This window comes from Aptenodytes forsteri, unplaced genomic scaffold (genome assembly GCF_000699145.1).
Source record: "Aptenodytes forsteri isolate BGI_AS27 unplaced genomic scaffold, ASM69914v1 Scaffold241, whole genome shotgun sequence".
In the NCBI taxonomy this organism is placed as follows: domain Eukaryota; kingdom Metazoa; phylum Chordata; class Aves; order Sphenisciformes; family Spheniscidae; genus Aptenodytes; species Aptenodytes forsteri.
In genome coordinates this window covers 7,710,317-7,729,618 of record NW_008795252.1, presented here as the reverse complement: position 1 = coordinate 7,729,618, position 19,302 = coordinate 7,710,317, and the positions used below count along the sequence as shown (strand labels likewise).

Genomic DNA, 19,302 nt, shown 5'->3' with positions numbered 1-19,302 from the left:
TGGGGCGGTGTGAGAGGCAGAAAAGGCCTTGACTCTGTGTCAGCACTGCTCAGCAGTAACTAAGACATCCCTGTGTTATCAACACTGTTTCCAGCACAAATCCAAAACATAGCCCCATCCTAGCTACTGTGAAGAAAATTAACTCTATCCCAGACAAAACCAGCACAACCGTATAAAGCCATTAGCCACAGGCACTTTGCTTTTCGGTTTTGCACGGAAAATAGTTTTTCTCACAAAATGGAGGAGCACAAGCAATTTTTGACAACTTTGCCATCACTGCTGTACATCATTACAGTATCTCTGAGAAAGCCGTAAAGACCAGACTTCTGTTATGCAGCACTGGCTTCAGGATACATCTTTAGCATGTTTTAATATATGTGAAAGCGCCTATGAAAGACATGGAAGGGCAGGAGCACCAGTGAGGTGAAGATAAGGAAGTACAGTGAAATCCCGGGTGAAATTCCTGCCACGGGCACTACAAGAAGCTCCCTTTCAAAATCAGTACTTATCTATTCACAGTGCACATCCAAATCATCCGCTCACACCCGTAATACAGATACTCACACAACTGGTGTAGTTTTATCCAACAGAGGTAGATGCATCCATAAATCACAATAAGTTTATTACAGCCCTTAAAGGGTTTGACCTTAGGCACAAGTGGGTCCAATAGGTCTGGCCTGTTGTAACAGAGGGAAAGAAATCTGTTTCCAGCCCAGGCCACTGCAACACTTACTACCAAAAAGCACCAGAGCCTAGAAGAGCTCTGATTATAAAGCATGCTTCCTCCAAACTGAGAAATCAATTACGAAGAATAGCTGTAAAGCTGTAGAGAAAAGAATTTACAATGCACACATGAACGTACATTACTGGAGATAGATGGGTTCGGCAGCCTCTCTGAATTCTCCCATAAGGAAAACCACCTGTGAACATGCTGCAGTGAACCTGAACCCCTATGCGGCTCTATGAGTTGGTCCTTACTAACGGGAGCAATCTGCGCTGAAGTTAAGGGGTTTACTCACAAAGAGAAGGGCTACTCAGAAGAGGAAGGGACTTGCTAGATTAGTATCAATTACATATTAGAACTGCCACACCAAAAATATCGTGGCTGGAGGGGCCCTATTTTATTATGCACCATTTAAAAAGGAAACAAAATGCATATAAAAATAACAACGGAACATGCACATACACATGCACATAGACTTCAAGCACATCTCTTAAGCAAGCAGGCACTTCCCTTGTTAGCAGAGTTCCTTTTCCTTGGGGACTCAAACAGATTCTGACCTCATGTCTGACATTTGCTGAAATTTCAATCTGAGCTGTTGCTGTCAGGAAGCCATCATTCATAATTTAGCTTTTTAAATCCCGTTTAAGGATGCCTGTTCATGAGAATCATAGAATCATAGAATCATTAAGGTTGGAAAAGACCTCTAAGATCATTGAGTCCAACCGTCAACCCAACACCACCATGCCCACTAAACCATGTCCCTAAGCGCTGCATCTACTCGTCTTTTAAATACTTCCAGGGATGGTGGAACTCAACCACTTCCCTGGGCAGCCTGTTCCAATGTTTAACCACTCGTTCAGGAAAGACATTTTTCCTTACATCCAATCTAAACCTCCCCTGGCACAACTTGAGGCCATTTCCTCTTGTCCTATCGCTAGTTACTTGGGAGAAGAGACCGACACCCACCTCGCTACAACCTCCTTTCAGGTAGTTGTAGAGAGCGATGAGGTCTCCCCTCAGCCTCCTTTTCTCCAGGCTAAACAGTCCCAGTTCCCTCAGCCGCTCCTCAGAAGACTTGTTCTCCAGACCCTTCACCAGCTTCGTTGCCCTTCTCTGGACACGCTCCAGCACCTCGATGTCCTTCTTGTAGTGAGGGGCCCAAAACTGAACACAGTATTCGAGGTGCGGCCAGTGCAGTGCCGAGTACAGGGGCACGATCACTTCCCTACTCCTACTGGCCACACTATTTCTGATACAGTGTCAGAAAGTGTCAGAGAAGGTCATATGTGATATAGAGAGGGACATAATAAATTTGGTCTCACAAGAAGTAATCCTTCTAGACTAGGATGAAGTGTATGGAAGAAAAGTAGAGGAGAGGAAAAAGCTTGTTGACGTTGTTGCTGTATCTTTTCTTCCTATAACAAATGTTCCTTGGCTATTGTTAGGGAGAAACATGAATTTGTGAGGTATCAGAAGTCCCCCTCTGCTTCCGAGACTAGCTGAGAATTGACAGTAGATCTAGATTATGTGATCTGTTCAGTTTTCCACCTCTAAGGGGAAAAAAGGTGATGCAGAAATGTGTTTAAAGAGAAGTTCCAGCAAGGATGGCTGCAACCCTCAAAGCCTAGACAGATGAGCATCTAAGAGGAAGTCTCACAGACACACTCACTGCCCGTGGCCTCGTCCGGCAGGCACTTGGACCCTGAGCATGACCTGTTGCTCTGAAGGGTGCAGGATCATGGGTAAAACCAGATCCAGCATCCGCAGTAGAAACGGAAAGCTGACTTAGAGCAAAAGGCAAGGCTTCAGTGATGGGAAATGAAACAGCCCGGCTGGATGAGACTTCAGGCACAGAACCAGTGCAGAAATTGCTGAATTCTGTGCAGAGTTCGGGTTGTGTGTCAGGTTTCCATTAGTCAGGTCTTCCATTAGCCCACTTATTTAGGGCAAAATTTACATGCTGGCCTCAGAAGAGTTTTTCCAAATATATTAATTGAAACATGCCTCTGTACAGTAACAATATGCATACAGTAACATTTATACACAGGAACCAGAACCAGTACCCCTCTAGCATTTTTAAGTAGGTCTCAGAAGTTTGGGTTTTTTTCCCAGAAGAAAGCTATCATTACCCTTAACCCCCATTTAACAGGGGAAACACAGACGACAGAGACCTGAAAATATTTGACTGATGAATGAGCTAGATTTGTAACAGAGGCTTCTTCAAGCCTAGTGCAGTGCTGTAGGACACACATTACAGAGAAATTCGGCTGTAATTCAAACTCTTGGATGCACCGACAGCTAATATTAGCAAAGTGCTTCAAGATTATTATGGATATTTTTTTAAGGCCTCTAAAGTTATGCAGCATCACTTCATTGGGACCCAGGCAGACAATTTAAAGTTTGGTTAATGGACAAACAATAATGAAAATTTATTCTGTTTCTTCACAAATATAATGAAGATAAGAGCAAGGCTCAGCACAGAGATTGTCCACTGAAGGACAGAGATGAAACTTGACAAAGACTAAAGTATTCTTTTTTGTGCTGGGTGACAATACAAAACGCTAGCGAAGGGAGACAGAAGTATCCTGTGACTTAATAAGGTTTCCGAGGGAAGGCAGCCTCACACAGAGGTCTGCAGTATCACCCAAAGAGAACACCAACATCATCACTAAAAGCTCAAGCGATCAAGGACTTGGGAACCGTCGCTAGTGCAACCTGCACGTTCCTCTGCTGAACTTCAGCTGTACTTTGCATCCCAGACCACAGCAGCTCTTCCACAGTTGTCAATTAACAATATGATCCCACCAGCGCTACCCAGGTTACATGGACTCTGGACACACAGACATCTTCAGTTCTGGAGCTTCGTCGTGCTTATTTTTCTCAAGTTACTTATTCAAATGTGATTCCCTTTAAAAACAATTGAAGGGCCGCGCTTTCACTCTGGTTTGAGGTTAGTTCTGCAAAACATTTGAAAGGCAAGGAAGTAACAGTTTTCTCTCTTGAGAAGAAACACAGGAGCTGGATTACTTTGTCTTACAAAATGTCACACTGTGATGTCTGTCATCTAGAAGGCAAGTTTCACAAGTCATTAATTCAACCAGATGGTGGTGTAGAGTCTAATAGATAACATAAGCCGACTGGGAACATAAATATCAACAAAGCTTTTTTTTTTTTGCAGACACAACATACTTTTCAACCTACCTATTCACTTTGTGGGAAATGCGACATCAAACATTTTAACTTATTTTTTAACATTGTTGAACAAAGAATAATTTTGGGGGCTCAGAGAGGATAACAGACAATTGCCCATACACCAGAAATGAAGCAAAGAACAAAATCTTTGATGTGCAATTAAGCAGACACCTGTTAATGTGTCCCCTTACACCAAGATGACAAACACAGTTGTACCATCATTAACATGATCTCTGCTGAACTGGAAGGGCCAAAATATAGGTGGACATGTAAAAAATACACTCTGAACGTCAAACAATTCAGATAAGACATTATTGAGTATCATTCAAAAATCGATTGTTAACATAAAAAAAGTCCTCACCTGCATAGCATGATGTCTTTTGCAGACTTGAAGATTCAAACAGACCTGATAGCCCTGAAAAGCGTTTGGAAAAAATGCATTGTGAAGCACCACATAAAATCTGTTCCACGAATGAATACATGAGCGGCCCTTTCCCCTGACTGCTATGCTCAGCCTGAGGTACAAAAAGGAAGGGAAGTGACTACCCATAAGGTCTGCATATTAATACCCATCATAAGTAGCTTAGAAAAATACAACAGAAAGATTAAGTTGACTGACAAGGTTAACTGAACTTCCATTTTCCCCTCTTCTCCATGTTCCTCGGTTGCAGCTGGGCAGACACAATTGCTCAACCACCGCAGGGAAGTCTGCGCTCGTGAGATTCCCAACCCAGCAGTGTTTGGAAAGGCTTTGAAATGTAGGCCGCTTAACCGAACTGCATGAAACCACCAAGCTTTTTGATGTCAGGACGCCAGGAAGCCCTAAATTGCAGTGAAAGCTATTATTTATAGTTACCATAACCACAAACTGAGAAAAAAAAATGGATCTCCCTTTCTAGAATTGTGCCTTTTCAGAGAAGGAAACGGAAATTAAAACATTATCTATGAATCCTTAAGCAGTAGCTGCCTGTACTCTGAAGAGTATAAAAGTGAAGGAGCCTGTGACTCCAAGTAAACAGAGAGTCAAAGCAAAGAAACTTCCATGGTGGATTTCTCTAAGCTGATGCTGAATGCTCCGGATACTTGCCTTCAACTTCTTCTAGGCCTGAACTGGGTTTAGATTTGACTTCTGTTTCTAGGTCATGAGTGTAAAGAGGAGCTCTCACAACTCCTATAGTGGTTATTTGGTGGTGGTTTTGATGGTATCTGTGCTGAATGTCAGTGCAATCATCTCATACTTTCTATTCCCAAACAAGAGAGGAAAAAGTGTATCAGAGAGCTTTTATTACAACATTATCGGTTGCTCGGGTGCTCTCCCAGTTCCAGTGGTCGTGATTTACAGCAGCTAATGCCAGAAATGGATGAAACCTGTCCTTGGAAAGGCCTGAGACAAGCTCAGTGCCTAAGCTGCTAGCCTCCAAAGGGGCCCGAGCAATTGAAGGGGTGTGCAGGCTGCACGCTGGCTCAAGGCTTAGAGGGGAATTTTATCTTACAGTCCCAGCTGTCTCAGCTTTGTGACAGTAAGTCATATTTGACATTGCGGTGTCCCACTAATAGCAGAGGAAGCATTTCCAGAGGGTGATACTACTAAGTACAAATCTGGATATCAAACACCTCCTTCCCTCTGAAGGGAAGGAGAGCGTAAGAACGGATTTTTAGTGGGAAAATGTGCTCATACACCCGAGATTTGTGGCAAACTTGAAAGCCTCTCTTCAGCAGCAAAAAGAAAACACAACTCTGCCCACATGTAGTTACATACTGTGGATCCAACTGTCAAAATACTTCCCACAGCTGAAACCTGGAGGAGAGGCATACACTTTATTGCTGCTGAGACCTATTATTGGAACAAATAACATGCTGTGTTTTGCAGTTACAGTAATTATAAATGTCAAACATCTTGCAAAGTCTGCATTTTTTTTTTCTTCTGCAGATTTTCAAAATCCATAAATGCTGAATAAGCACATAATTCCTCAGATGGAAAGCTGGGAGTTTTGTTTGCATATGTCTGTAGTTTTACAAAGATAAGTTAGTTGTTGGAGGCTGAAGAGGAAATGAATGCATAAGAACAGCTAAGTACATCTTCAAGTAACACATTACATCAGCACAGAACTGATTTAACAAAGGATGCTCTCTATTCATCGGGGTTGGAGTCTTTGTGATTGCTAAGTTTGGAGCACCAATAAGGGCTACAGTCTGGCAAAATTTCAGTCCTGGGATTTAACTATAGCCTTTGCTGTTCTGCCTTGGGTGCCACGCTCATCTAGATTAATTCGAATATTGTTTATTTTCCTGCATGACACAGATCAGAGAAGCAGATACACTTGGTTTTTGAGTCATTATCTGCTCAAACAGTGACTCCAAATTTTTGGGTGATCAACTCAAAATATTCCCAACATGTCTAATTTCAGTGACTCATTTTATGTTTATTCAACGTGAGACATCCTTAGGAGTCAGATTTCCAGAGGGGTTAATTACTCACAACTCAAATGATTCATAGTAGCTCTAAAATATCATTATAAAACCATAGGAAGAGTACATTAAACCCAGAAAAACTCAGCAAGACATTTCTGAACCGAGTACCCATCAATCCCTCTAATGAAACAAGGATCTGGAAGACCAAATTCTACCAAGCGTATTACCTAATTTCATAAGGAACTGAAATGTATCTTACAGCATGGAAAAAAAAAAATAGTTGAGGAGCTTGTAGAGTTTAAATTAATTTTCAATGTGGCTGTTAGAAAATCTTCAGAGAGTCTTTCTCCTGACTGCTAACTTTGAAGAATAGTGAGAAGTTCAGCTTTTTGTATGTTTACAGCCTGTCCAGTAACAAGGTTCAGCCAGTTCTATCCATTTAGGAACATTCCTCTTGCTCCTTTAGGAGCACTCAAGCACTGTAAAATGGTATACCAACCTAGTCACTTATCTCAATTTTCTAGTATGATAGGAATTAACCCAAGCATAAGTTTAAACATTTCAAAGAAAGTAACTACCATGATGTCTGTGACGTACTATTTTATTGGCTTCTGTGTTATCTCTGTAGCAGACCAGCATTTAATTTGCAATGCCTTCCTTAAATTTTGTAACCTGGTTTTCATGAGCAGCACGTTTTGTCCCAGTTGCTCTGCAAGCCATTCAGTTGTGCCTCTCGACAGGATTGCTGCGTAATCTTCAAGTGTTAGCTAGATTTTTTTAACAGTTAAAAAGCCATGAAGTCAGATGGATGTATTTTCATCTTTAGGTAAGAATTCCCACAGCAACAATATGTTTGCATATACTCAGTTATGTTTGTACCTGTTACGATTATATGCATCCAGAAAAAACACATATAGATTTGATAGCCATTGATAACCTGGAAAGCTAAGGAAGAAAATAGGTTTTATGAATATTTCACTGCCTCATCCATCTAAGACTAAGAATGACATTTTCAGAAGTTTCCTCAATCCCACAAACACTAATTCTCCAATCTTTTGTGTCTTTGGATGTTTGAAAATTTATGGCTAAGATCTCACTACTCTTAGAAGCTGTATCAGCGCTCGGGTATTTCCCCTCTTTATTCCAGTCACAGACACTTCTGTCCATCCTCTGCGTGACTCTGCATTCTTTTCACTAATTCATCGGTCTTAAGACCATTCTGAGCCTTCAGGTGTCGTCAGCCCCCACTTACCTACAACAGCAGGATTTTTTAGCAACTGAGGACTTTTTTGTACGTTATGCCAAAGAATGGTCAGAAATATTTGAATTCCCTGTCATCAAGGGATTCAGGGCTAATATAATATGAGATTTTCTTGGGGGAAAAGTAAGCATAGCTGGTAAAATGCAAAAGAAATGAAATTTGTATTTAATTTGATTTCCTGTCATCTTCATAGATTATATTTTCCTTTTCTCTTGCTGCTTCACTCCCACTCATTCTCATAATCTGTAAATTACTTTAGTCTGAGATATTTCCTGTGTGTTAACTGTATTTCATTGGCTGCCAATTCAGTCTTCTGTTTCTGGCACTTGCATTTGTATTTAGGCAACATGATGAAAATTAATATCATAATTATACTATTCAAGCAAATCAAATGAATTAAATCTGTGCCTTGCCAGCCAAAAATATCTTTGGTTGTCATTGGAGAGTACTTTTTTTTTCCTCCTCAAGTAGCATCACAAGACAGTAGAAAAATTGCTCCTGTGTGGTTACGTTCCATGGACAGTTACTCCGCAAAGGAAGAGCGACACTCGAACTGTTCTCCTTTTCAAATACCATCTTTTAACTTTCCTGTTACGTTATTTCTCGTGAAATATTTACTCTGATTTCCTTGAAGCTCCTACAGAAAAATGTGACACCGTTCATTTTGAACAAACTTCTAAACAAAACAAGCTGGCAAACCCACGTACCCCACTCTTCACTGCCGAGACACCCGCAGCAAAGCCCCACCATCTAGCACAGGGCTATGGAAATGCCACAGTGAAACATGCAGACTTGTACCGGAACCAGGGAAAGTAGGAACCTGGTACTTCCTTGTGCAAGGCTACACTAGAAACAGTATATACAACTTCTTTTGTATTTGCCCAATTGCGATATCCATTTTGCCCAAACCTTAATGTTTTTGTGTTCCACCACCATATGAAGGTCTCCCATATTTCCTTAAAAGGTCTACACTGTGCTATAGCTTTTATACTGATGTTTCATTGACTGGGCTTGAACTCTGCTGTTAAGTGCTGTCAAAAAAACCTCACCTGAGGGCTTCAAAGGAAGCAAACCGATCACAATAGCAATGGATTGTTACCACTTAAAAAGAAATACACGTTCTGCACTAGACTCACTTCACAGCAGGTTTTTGAGAATAGTTGGCCGTGCAAGTTTTTAATAGAATGAGCTGCAGAGAAATTAATAACATGCTGTTAGTATTTTTCACAGACTGGCTGTTTGATATCAAACAAATCTATGGTTAACCCACAAAGTCATTAATCACTCAAAGCCTCTAACGTCAGACTTCCTAATAGCTTGGGCAACTGCTTTGAAAAGTCTCACATCGTTTCCCGTCAAAGAAATTTCTCTCTTGTGCGGCCAGGGTGCTTGAGAGATCAGCTGCTTGTCCCATACACCTTTTTAATTGCAAGAAGTAACGACTTCATGGTTCATTAAATTAAATGAGACAATGTAATTGTTTTACTGCAGAATATCAGGTTAAATTTATGCATGTGTATTTGAAACATCGTTATTGCCGAGATCTGAGCAAACTTCCGTCCAGGCTATTTCCACATTCCAATTTAACGTAAGTGATTTGGACACCGATATAATTGCTGTAGTACAAAACCCTTTTATTTCAGAGGCGCCTAGTTGGGTTTTTTTAATTCTAAACTCTATAATGAGTTCAGACAAATCATAATAAACCTTTCTTCCTAGGAGGAACAACAGAGCAAACTTCCGTCCAGGCTATTTCCACATTCCAATTTAACATAAGTGATTTGGACACCGATATAATTGCTGTAGTACAAAACCCTTTTATTTCAGAGGCGCCTAGTTGGGTTTTTTTAATTCTAAACTCTATAATGAGTTCAGACAAATCATAATAAACCTTTCTTCCTAGGAAAGGAACAACACTACACTGGGTTTCATACCACTCTAATTACGTTATTAAAATAACGTCAGTTTATTTGTAAGCAAGGCAACTGTAAAAAGCGATGTCTGTTTCTCCCCATATGTAATTAAGTTTATTACTTCCTGCCAGAAAGTTACCAGAACACAGGTTAGGAGGAGCAGCTCAGGCCAGATCCGAGTACTTGGGAAGAAGGATCTTCTTCTCTGAATCCATGTAAATCTACAGAGCGTGAAGTCCTAGGAGTAAGAAGGATCTCAGGAGGCCATCCAATTCATCCCCTGCTCAGAGGCACACGTGCAAGTCCTGAAAGATACTCATCTAACAAGCTCTCTACGGCGTTTGGTGGAGGATAACGCTAACCTCCCCAGGCAACGTGTCAGTGCTTCCTGCTCCTTGTGACTGCAAACCCGTGCCTGTGCGTGTAGCCTCAACATTTCCTGTCCCGCTTCAAGCCCATTGCTTCTTCTGCTATCTGCTGCTGATGTAGGAAACAGCCCTTGAAGATGGTTAGCCAGTTCTCTATTTCACTCACTCCAATTGAGTCAACCTTTCCTTGCAGCTCATGTTTTCTCAACTTCTGAGCTTTCCTCTCTGCTGGGCCCACATCTTTCCTGAAGAGCAGCAACCAAAACCAGGCACAGCACTCCTGCTGAGTTGTGAGCAAAGCAGCAGCAGTATTTCAGATGTCTTCTCCTTACACCTTCCCATGTGGTATCTTCCTTCTCGTCAACAGCATAACATTGTTGACTCGTGTTCTGTCTGTAATCTCTGGATTATTTTCCATAGGTATGCTTCCTACCTAACTCTAGTTGTATCATGCCGCTAATAGAGATTTCTTGCTGGAAACAACATCACGGTCACATCCTGTCAGAATACTTCTTGCGGTCTGCAGGTGTAAGAGGAAAGCAGGAGCTTTCCTACCTGGACCTTACATACCTGAAGAACGGTTGCCTAATAATGGTGTCCCTGCTCATTGCAGGGGGTTGGACTAGATGACCTTTAAAGGTCCCTTCCAACCCAAACCGCTCTATGATTTTATGATCATACTACACCTTGTAGGCAGAGGCTGGAACCGTCATTGCAGGTAAAGCCAAAAAGCAGTGTACACAGAGGTGTAAAAAGACGCATAAACAATCTTCTGCCTTTAAGGTAGAAACATTTGTATGTGTACACACACAGAATATATGCATATGTATACATACGTGCACACACCAAAAGATTTGTTCATTGACTTCCAGAAACAAGGCCTAGAAACAAGGCCTAGATTTATATCGGAGAGGGGCTTTCTTCAGACACAGCTGTCCAGCTGGATGAAAAAATACGGCTATTCTCCTTCAAGTAAGAGGAGTAAAAGTGCCGTTACATTTGATGGTGACCTCCTCCAAGACAAAAAGGCAAAGAACTAGACACTGCTCTGTGACATTTAACTCAGCGAGGCCGTGAATCCCAGGCATAGAAGTGCAGCTGGGGACACCTCAGACCATCAGCCGTGTCTTTTACTGTGGTAAAACATAGTTACTCTCGAAGCAGGATTCAAGAGGTTGAGTCCTGTGAGTCAGTCTTGTTCCCCTCACCGTAAATCCAGACAACGATCTATATCTTTGCAAAGTGATCCAAGCCCTAATGATGAAAAGTTTCACATGAGCAAGACATTCCTGTAGCAATTGCTGATACAACACATTATCATGTTATTTTCAGTATTTCTTGTTTATTTTGGTTGGGGAATCATTACTCATCTGTCTCTCCAATCAGCTCTTTTCTTTCCTGTCATTTTTTGTTGATAGACACTCAACTTCACTTTAGGCAGGAGAGACAAGGAAAGAGCACACATTACCCCCTGTCATTTTTTGTTGATAGACACTCAACTTCACTTTGTGCTCTTTCCTTGTCTCTCCTGCCTACATTACCTTCTTTTATCTACCCCATCTCTTGCCTTTCCCTTCTTTACCTCAGCCTCTCTTCTTCTGCAGTGGCAATAGGGAAATAATCTGGAGACACCAAACTCTCCCTGGGCCATTAGCTGGCCCGCAGATGTGCTCTGCTGCTGGTTGTGGAGACAGTCAAAACCAGCAATGGTATTAGAAATACAAGAGCATTTCACCTCCAACAAATAGTGCTCTGACGTTGTCAACAGAAACGATGGTGTGAATGCATTATTGCTAAGTTTCGTTCTCTTCACATGGCCTCTGGGTAAGTTTAACAGTGGATATATGTAAAATTAAAGTGACAATTTAAAAGCCTGTTCGCAGGTTTCTGGCATGAACAAGAGATCCCTCCAGACCAGTGTACTCTGATCACCCTGCATGCAGAACTTCAATTGACAGAGTAAATCAGTAACAAAGCATGTGGTACGGAGCACAAGGGCAGGATTGGAGCACTGGGGAAGACAGAGGTGGGAGATTATGACAATTTAATAACAAGCGACTTTTCCATTTCACCTTCTCTCAGCCATTTCCACTCATGCAAACAGCACCAACCCTTGGACTGAGACCAAAGTATAAACAGATCATCAATTTCAGTAAAAGCTTGAAAATTGAATTACAGCTCTGCAATGCAGATAGCTCTACTGTCCTGCAAGAAGTGTGAACAGAATCTGCAATTTCCAAACTTAAACACGGCGGCATCCTCGCCTCCATGCAGAGGAGTGCCTGCGCTGTTGCTGACCCGTGGTTAACCAAACCCTCCAGAGATGGGGCAGGGAGAGAAGGAAGAGGGAAGCGCAGCCCAGGACAGGATCCCAGGAAGGGAAGGTGCCACACGGCTACGGAGAGGGCACAGATAGCCTGGGCAGAGAAGAGAGGCAGGAAGAGGAAGGGTTGCTGTCTGCAAGTGCTTTCACTTACTCCTCTGGCTTTTAGAGTGCATGCCAGGAGATAACGGCATCTCTTCAAAGTGTACCCAGGTTCAGTTGCACTCCCTCAAAATTTAAGAGCTCTTCAGGGATGAATATTCCGCTCACAAGGTTGTAATTACTCTGATGTTTCCAAAATCTCACAAGGTTTCCAGGCAAAGATTCTCCTTGATTGAAGTGTTATAGACATCTGATTTTAAGAAAATAAAACCAAAATTGGAATCATCCTAGCTCCTCTCCTTCCTACAATTTAAGGAGCTATTTCTATACACATTAATGGAAATGCTTTTGCAACAAAAACAAATATGCATCATTTAATGTGAATGTGCATGTTTATGCTAAAAACCTGCAAGTCAATTGAAATGACTCCTGTTTGCAAAAATGAAATCAACAATTTCAAACTCCAACTTCTACTGAGCAATTTGTCCATTGACTGATATACACAGTAAATTCTTATCTAAGATCATTAACTCCAGCTATATTGGTGCAGACTAAGGTCCATTTTTCAGGCAATGCATTCATCACGTAGCTATAACGACAAGAGACCCAGCACACCACACAAATCTGTCTTCAGCCCATTCTCGTTTGTCGCACCATACTCACAAGCACAGCCTTTTGATGCCTGGAGTGAGACCTGCTTCTCCCACCAGCCCCCAGCATGACCTTGGCGCGTTGCTTCACACCTCTCCGTCTCAGTTACTTCAACCATAAAGTGGAGAAATTATACCAACCGATTTCATGAAACGCTCGAGGTATATCAATGAAAAGCATTACCTGATGGGGTCATTTGTACCAATGAGGAGCAGCAGCCCAGCTTGCTCTCATACCAGGCAGGGTTTATACAGCTGACTTCTCGAAAGCCTGGGCAGAAAGCTAGCCTGTGCGTGGAAGAAAGAACCCCAGAAAGACGGGGTCCTCTCCTGCCACCTGAAACTTTCAGTGTGTCAGACTTGTCACGACTAATGTAAGCTATGCAAGTTTAAAAATGAATGATGTTTCAATATTTAAGCTACTGTGTCAGCCTGCATCTTGAAACCCAGTTCTTTCCCCTGCATCACGCTGCTGCCCAGGCCCCCAGGAGCGATGGGGGGTCCCCGGGGCAGCAGGGCAGGGCGCAGGGGGGCACCGGGGGGCAGCACCAGCTCAGCAGCCCACGGCCCGGGGGCAGCACCAGCTCAGCAGTGCCCACGGCCAGGCAGGGCAGGGCTGTGGGGAGCTGGAGACTGGCCCGTGCTGCGGCATCGCTGGGGCAGGGACTGGCGACCCCGGGGGCTGAAATGGGACCCTGGGCTGGGTGGGATGAGGCCAGGCAGGGACTGTAAGACCTGTTAGTGCTCCCAGGGCCTGGCACTCTTCTGCAGACAGGGCAAGTCACTTCATCCTTTTTTGCTTCATTTCTGCTTTGCAGAGTAGTCAAAACGGAGCTTTCTCCTATCTACCAAAACTACAAATACTGGATGGCAAGAAAACTTTTCTTGCCACACAGCCCAAGGCTCAACAGAAGATCCACAGATGCTGTGGCAGAACAGTTGTTCATAACATGCTTGCCAAGAAAACTCTTGTTACTCAGATCAGTCATCAAAGCTTCCATCTATCCTTATCTGAACACCAAAAGGGAACTGAGAGCTCTCCGAAAACTTCACAATCACTGACATCTCACTCATCGCAACTGTTCGTAATTCCCTGCATCTGTCTTGCTTCTACTTTCACATATCTGCTCCTCAGCAAGTTGCTAGCAAGATAGGTGCAGGGCTGTCTTTCAGTCTGACAAAAGTGAACCAGCCCCTCAGGTTTCATTTCCAAGGAAATTCTAATTTCAACAAAACACCAAGAAAAAACATTTGATTCCACTTGGGGGGGGTGGGGAGTGGAGAAAGAGCCATAATTATCTTCACACCAGAGGACATTTGCTCTCACTTAGCACCTTCACAAACTAGGTTAACAAGGAAAAAACACCCAGGACTTTTCAACCAGCTCTGAAAGCAAGCTCCCAGTTGAAAAAAGAAAGGAAAAAAAAAAAGTGGGGTTATTCCAGAAGATACATTCCTAGAACTGGGACTCCAACATGAAGCCAACGTCTCCCTCCAAGTTAAATTCCTGCCTACCTTCAAGCTTGAGTTGGTCGATTTAGCAAGCACTGTGCATCTCAAAATAGTGATGGTTATAGGGAAAGAATCAGCAAGCAGCACCATCACCTGCAGATGCTCGCTCTTAGTCTGCTGTTCTCTGGAGGAGGTGACGGTTGTTCAGGCCCTGATCACTGCCCCGTCACCTGAAGGCCTGACACAGACCTAGCTCCACTGCTGCAAGTGAAATAGTGCCTGGAGAAGCAGTCTTTTACAGCAGACGCTACCACTCCTTTCCAACGAAGGGTGACACCACCTGATTCCTTCACAATATTGATGTGAAGGTTTTAAACCCAAGCTTAGTGGTTCTTCTGAGGGCTGCAGATAGGAGCAGGGCTGCTTTCACTCTACCCCCTGTCATTTGGATTCCTCAAGTCAAGAGAAAGCAGCAATGCTGTGGGTTAACCCCGGTAGGCAGCCAGACACCACGCAGCTGCTCGCTCACGCCTTCCCTCCCAGCGGTTTGGGGAAGAGAATCAGAAGGGTGAAAATGAGAAAACTCATGGGTTGAGCTAGACAGTTTAAGAAGAGAAAAAAAGACAGAACAAAGAAAAACAAGTGATGCAAAGAACAATTGCTCACCACCAGTTGACCAATGCCAGTCCCCGAGCAACCACAAGCCCTGGCAAACAACTCCCTAGGATTACTGCTGAGCATGGCGTTGTATGGTATGGGATATGCCTGTGGTCAGTCTGGGTCAGCTGTCCCGGCTGCGTTCCCTCCCAGCCTCTTGCCCACCCTCAACATACTCACTGGGGAGGGGGCAGTGTGATAAACAAAACCTTGACACCGTGCAAGACCTGTTCAGCAATCATGTCCCTGTGTTAACATTGTTTTGGTCACAAATCTAAAACACAGCACCATACTGCTCTGAAGAAAATTAACTCTATCCCAGCCAAAACCGCTATGAGCAAGTTGCATTAGCTCCTACCCCCAGCCAGCTATTCTCAGCATAGAGATAAATTCCTGACAAAGCAACATACGCTTGAGCCACAAATAATCTCAAATGATACTGTTTGTCCCCCCACATTTCCAAGTCCCATTCCAGGAAAGAGTAGGGTATCTTGCATTAACTGCGCCCATTTCAGCAGAACCTTCAATGATTCTCCCACAACCAAAACGAGTCATGACATAGTAACAGACAAAGGGGTAAAAGTCATTAACTGACAAGGTACCTTTGTATGATTTTCAGCCATTCTGAACCCAGCAAGGAACATAGATCAACTTAAGTTACAGGCAGACAGCTCCTCGAAGGTGTTTTGTGCACTAACGACTGAATTTTTAACTTGTTTTGGTTTTCCTTTCCTTACATACTCTAATAATTCCCTGAAGTTTTTCTTATGTTTATAGGATCCTTTTTTACCTCTGAGAAATATATGAGGTATGATGTTCCAAATGACAATGGATTGGCACACACTTATCCCTTTTTTTACACTTCAATAGTTCATATATCCAAACAAATCATTAGAATTCTAAAAATATCTTTTGTGAATCGTGTGATGTTTGTTTTCTTCTGTTCCACCCTGTGTTAAAATCAGAATAGGCATTAAGTCTTCTGTTTGCATAACAGCATAGGCAAATATATACACCATTGTGAGCCGCTTGCTCACTCCTGCCTGGTGGGATGGGGAAGAGAATCAGAAGGGTGAAAGTGAGAAAACTCATGGGTTGAGCTAGACAGTTTAAGAAGAGAAAAAAAGACAGAACAAAGAAAAACAAGTGATGCAAAGAACAATTGCTCACCACCAGTTGACCAATGCCAGTCCCCGAGCAACCACAAGCCCTGGCAAACAACTCCCTAGGATTACTGCTGAGCATGGCGTTGTATGGTATGGGATATGCCTGTGGTCAGTCTGGGTCAGCTGTCCCGGCTGCGTTCCCTCCCAGCCTCTTGCCCACCCTCAACATACTCACTGGGGAGGGGGCAGTGTGATAAACAAAACCTTGACACCGTGCAAGACCTGTTCAGCAATCATGTCCCTGTGTTAACATTGTTTTGGTCACAAATCTAAAACACAGCACCATACTGCTCTGAAGAAAATTAACTCTATCCCAGCCAAAACCGCTATGAGCAAGTTGCATTAGCTCCTACCCCCAGCCAGCTATTCTCAGCATAGAGATAAATTCCTGACAAAGCAACATACGCTTGAGCCACAAATAATCTCAAATGATACTGTTTGTCCCCCCACATTTCCAAGTCCCATTCCAGGAAAGAGTAGGGTATCTTGCATTAACTGCGCCCATTTCAGCAGAACCTTCAATGATTCTCCCACAACCAAAACGAGTCATGACATAGTAACAGACAAAGGGGTAAAAGTCATTAACTGACAAGGTACCTTTGTATGATTTTCAGCCATTCTGAACCCAGCAAGGAACATAGATCAACTTAAGTTACAGGCAGACAGCTCCTCGAAGGTGTTTTGTGCACTAACGACTGAATTTTTAACTTGTTTTGGTTTTCCTTTCCTTACATACTCTAATAATTCCCTGAAGTTTTTCTTATGTTTATAGGATCCTTTTTTACCTCTGAGAAATATATGAGGTATGATGTTCCAAATGACAATGGATTGGCACACACTTATCCCTTTTTTTACACTGGAAAAAATAACAGTCAAAGCAATTTAAGCGTACAGCTTCCTACAGGTTAAATTTATCCAGCTGGACCAATTAAGAAAAGCTAAATCCCAATTAGTAACAGTTAAAAAACGTTTGACATTTCCGGAATAATAATTAGAGAATAATTAAAATTTCTAGATGAGAAAGCTCTTCCTCTACATCTAATGAAACACACTAGAAGAAACTGTGACCTTTTAAACAGCGAGAAATGAAAAGATGGCATTAATACTTTCCATAGAAGCTACCAAAAAAACCCAAAACAAAACAATCAGGAACAGCTACTTTAATGTGCTACTTCAGAGAATATTTCCATGCTGAATACTTACGCTGAAAACAACTTACTTCTTGTGCCAGATCCAAGACCTTCTGAAGTTATTAATAGTCTGCCACCAGCTTCAAAGGGAACAAGATTTGCCTTGCAAAATAATCAAGAGAGCTGCAACTATTTACAGGCGACTTAATTTATGGCAGCTTTGGTTGCAGCAGCTACAGAATTTAGAAAGACAATTAACTATATGAGTAAAGTGTTCTGGTAAGCACCTAATTCAAACACTTTAAATATGAAGATAATTAACTCCCCAAATTTTAAATAATGAGGTTGTAACATTCTATACCAAAAATGTTCCTCTGAGGAGAATGGGGGTGGAACATCTTTAATATGTATCCAGCATACACATTTAACTATTACCCATATAAAAAGGCAGTAAATTTTATACAGAAATTTATTGTGCAAGAATGATTTTCATGCTCATTTACAATGAAATAATTAGTTTTAACAAATAATCATGCCAATGCTTAATTTCAACACTAAGCAGAATATTTACATTCAAGTTTACATGTTTGTTCAAGTTCCATGTATGGTATTGTCAGAATTAAGTAAGAATGCATCTTCAGATCAAAGTTTGCATTTTCTACATTAAAATATCACTGCCTTTCAGACATTTGCTGGAAATGGCAAATTTCCTTTCTTTGCAGTACCCTCATTTCCCAGCTACTGTGCTGGGGGGGGGGGGGGGGACGACCAACAACCCAACTCACAGAAACCAGCATCACAAGCATACCTCAATCTCCATTTAGCCAGGCATTTCCAATGTGTTAAACGGAAAGGAGGCGGGAGTATAGCTCTGTATAACTTGACTGTCGGAGGACTGTTTATGTCATCCTTGCAAGAGATCATGCCTTAAGAAAATGAGCCTCAGGACAGTTCTTTCACAGAATCTTATATAAAAACAGATCTGTTTTGTCAATATTGAAGTGAATATCTTATAATAGCACCTAACACACTTTGGAACTTTTTGTTCTTTTTTTTTTAACCATAGGGATGACTAGAACACAGCATCATGGTCTGGCACTTCTTAAAAAAACAAAAACAAACAACAAAAAACCCCACCCAAAACATATGCTGTATAGTAATAACTTAAAAGGAAAAGAAATCAGCAGTTCAAACAGTTGAAAAATATTTTTAGTGTGCAGAAATTCAAACTGACTTCTTGGTGCTGCTGCTTCTTCTTCACGCTATGATTTAAGACAAGTTCAGACTTCAGCCCACATTTTATTAGCCTGCGCACAAATCTCTCGCTCCTTGGGCAACGGTTGCTAATACAGGCTTCTCAGTTATCTCCCACCCACCTCAACCCCGCTTTTATTTTTTAAACTGAGCGGAGAATCAGCTAATACAATATGCAAACTCAGAGATGGTTCTGAATTATAACTTGTCATGGTCCTGTTAAACAGCTGAAAAATGCAACAGAATTTTTGTTTACTTTCACAGTTCCATGTGAAGTCTACTATTTTAATCCATGCTTTCCTATCAGTGCTTCATCTTCTGTCTCGCTTTCACAGGGGCCTGTAATGGTAACAAAAGAATCAAAGCATACCTGCCAATATGCTGCCCTGACCATTACATAAAGGACAAAGTATAGTGGTTGTCTTGGATTTGGGCTATTAACGTTATGGGGAGATACTGATTTTGAAGATGCAAACCTAAACATTCCCACATTTTAAACAATTTTTATATTTGGCAGAGACTATTTCACTTTTTCTGTCTTCACGTTGTGACATCTCCTCCAGAACTTGTAGGTTGAGAAACAACCGTAGAAGGTTGTACTGGTAACATTTCTAACTCAGATTCACGTACAAAGATGACTGCATCGCCACTTACATTGATTAAACACTGGGCCTGAAAAAAAAAAAAAAGGACGATAC

General features: G+C 42.1%; 1 protein-coding gene across 1 annotated transcript in view; it reads right to left on the bottom strand.

The window, feature by feature from the left end:
* Positions 1-17,734: 17,734 nt before the first annotated feature.
* C2CD5 (C2 calcium dependent domain containing 5) overlaps positions 17,735-19,302 on the bottom strand; it is a 68,708-nt gene continuing 67,140 nt past the window's right edge. The window contains exon 26 of the mRNA XM_019471980.1: positions 17,735-19,276. Within this exon, the coding sequence (XP_019327525.1) occupies positions 19,145-19,276 (132 nt within the window). The 3' untranslated portion in view covers positions 17,735-19,144. The remainder of the gene's footprint in view (positions 19,277-19,302) is intronic.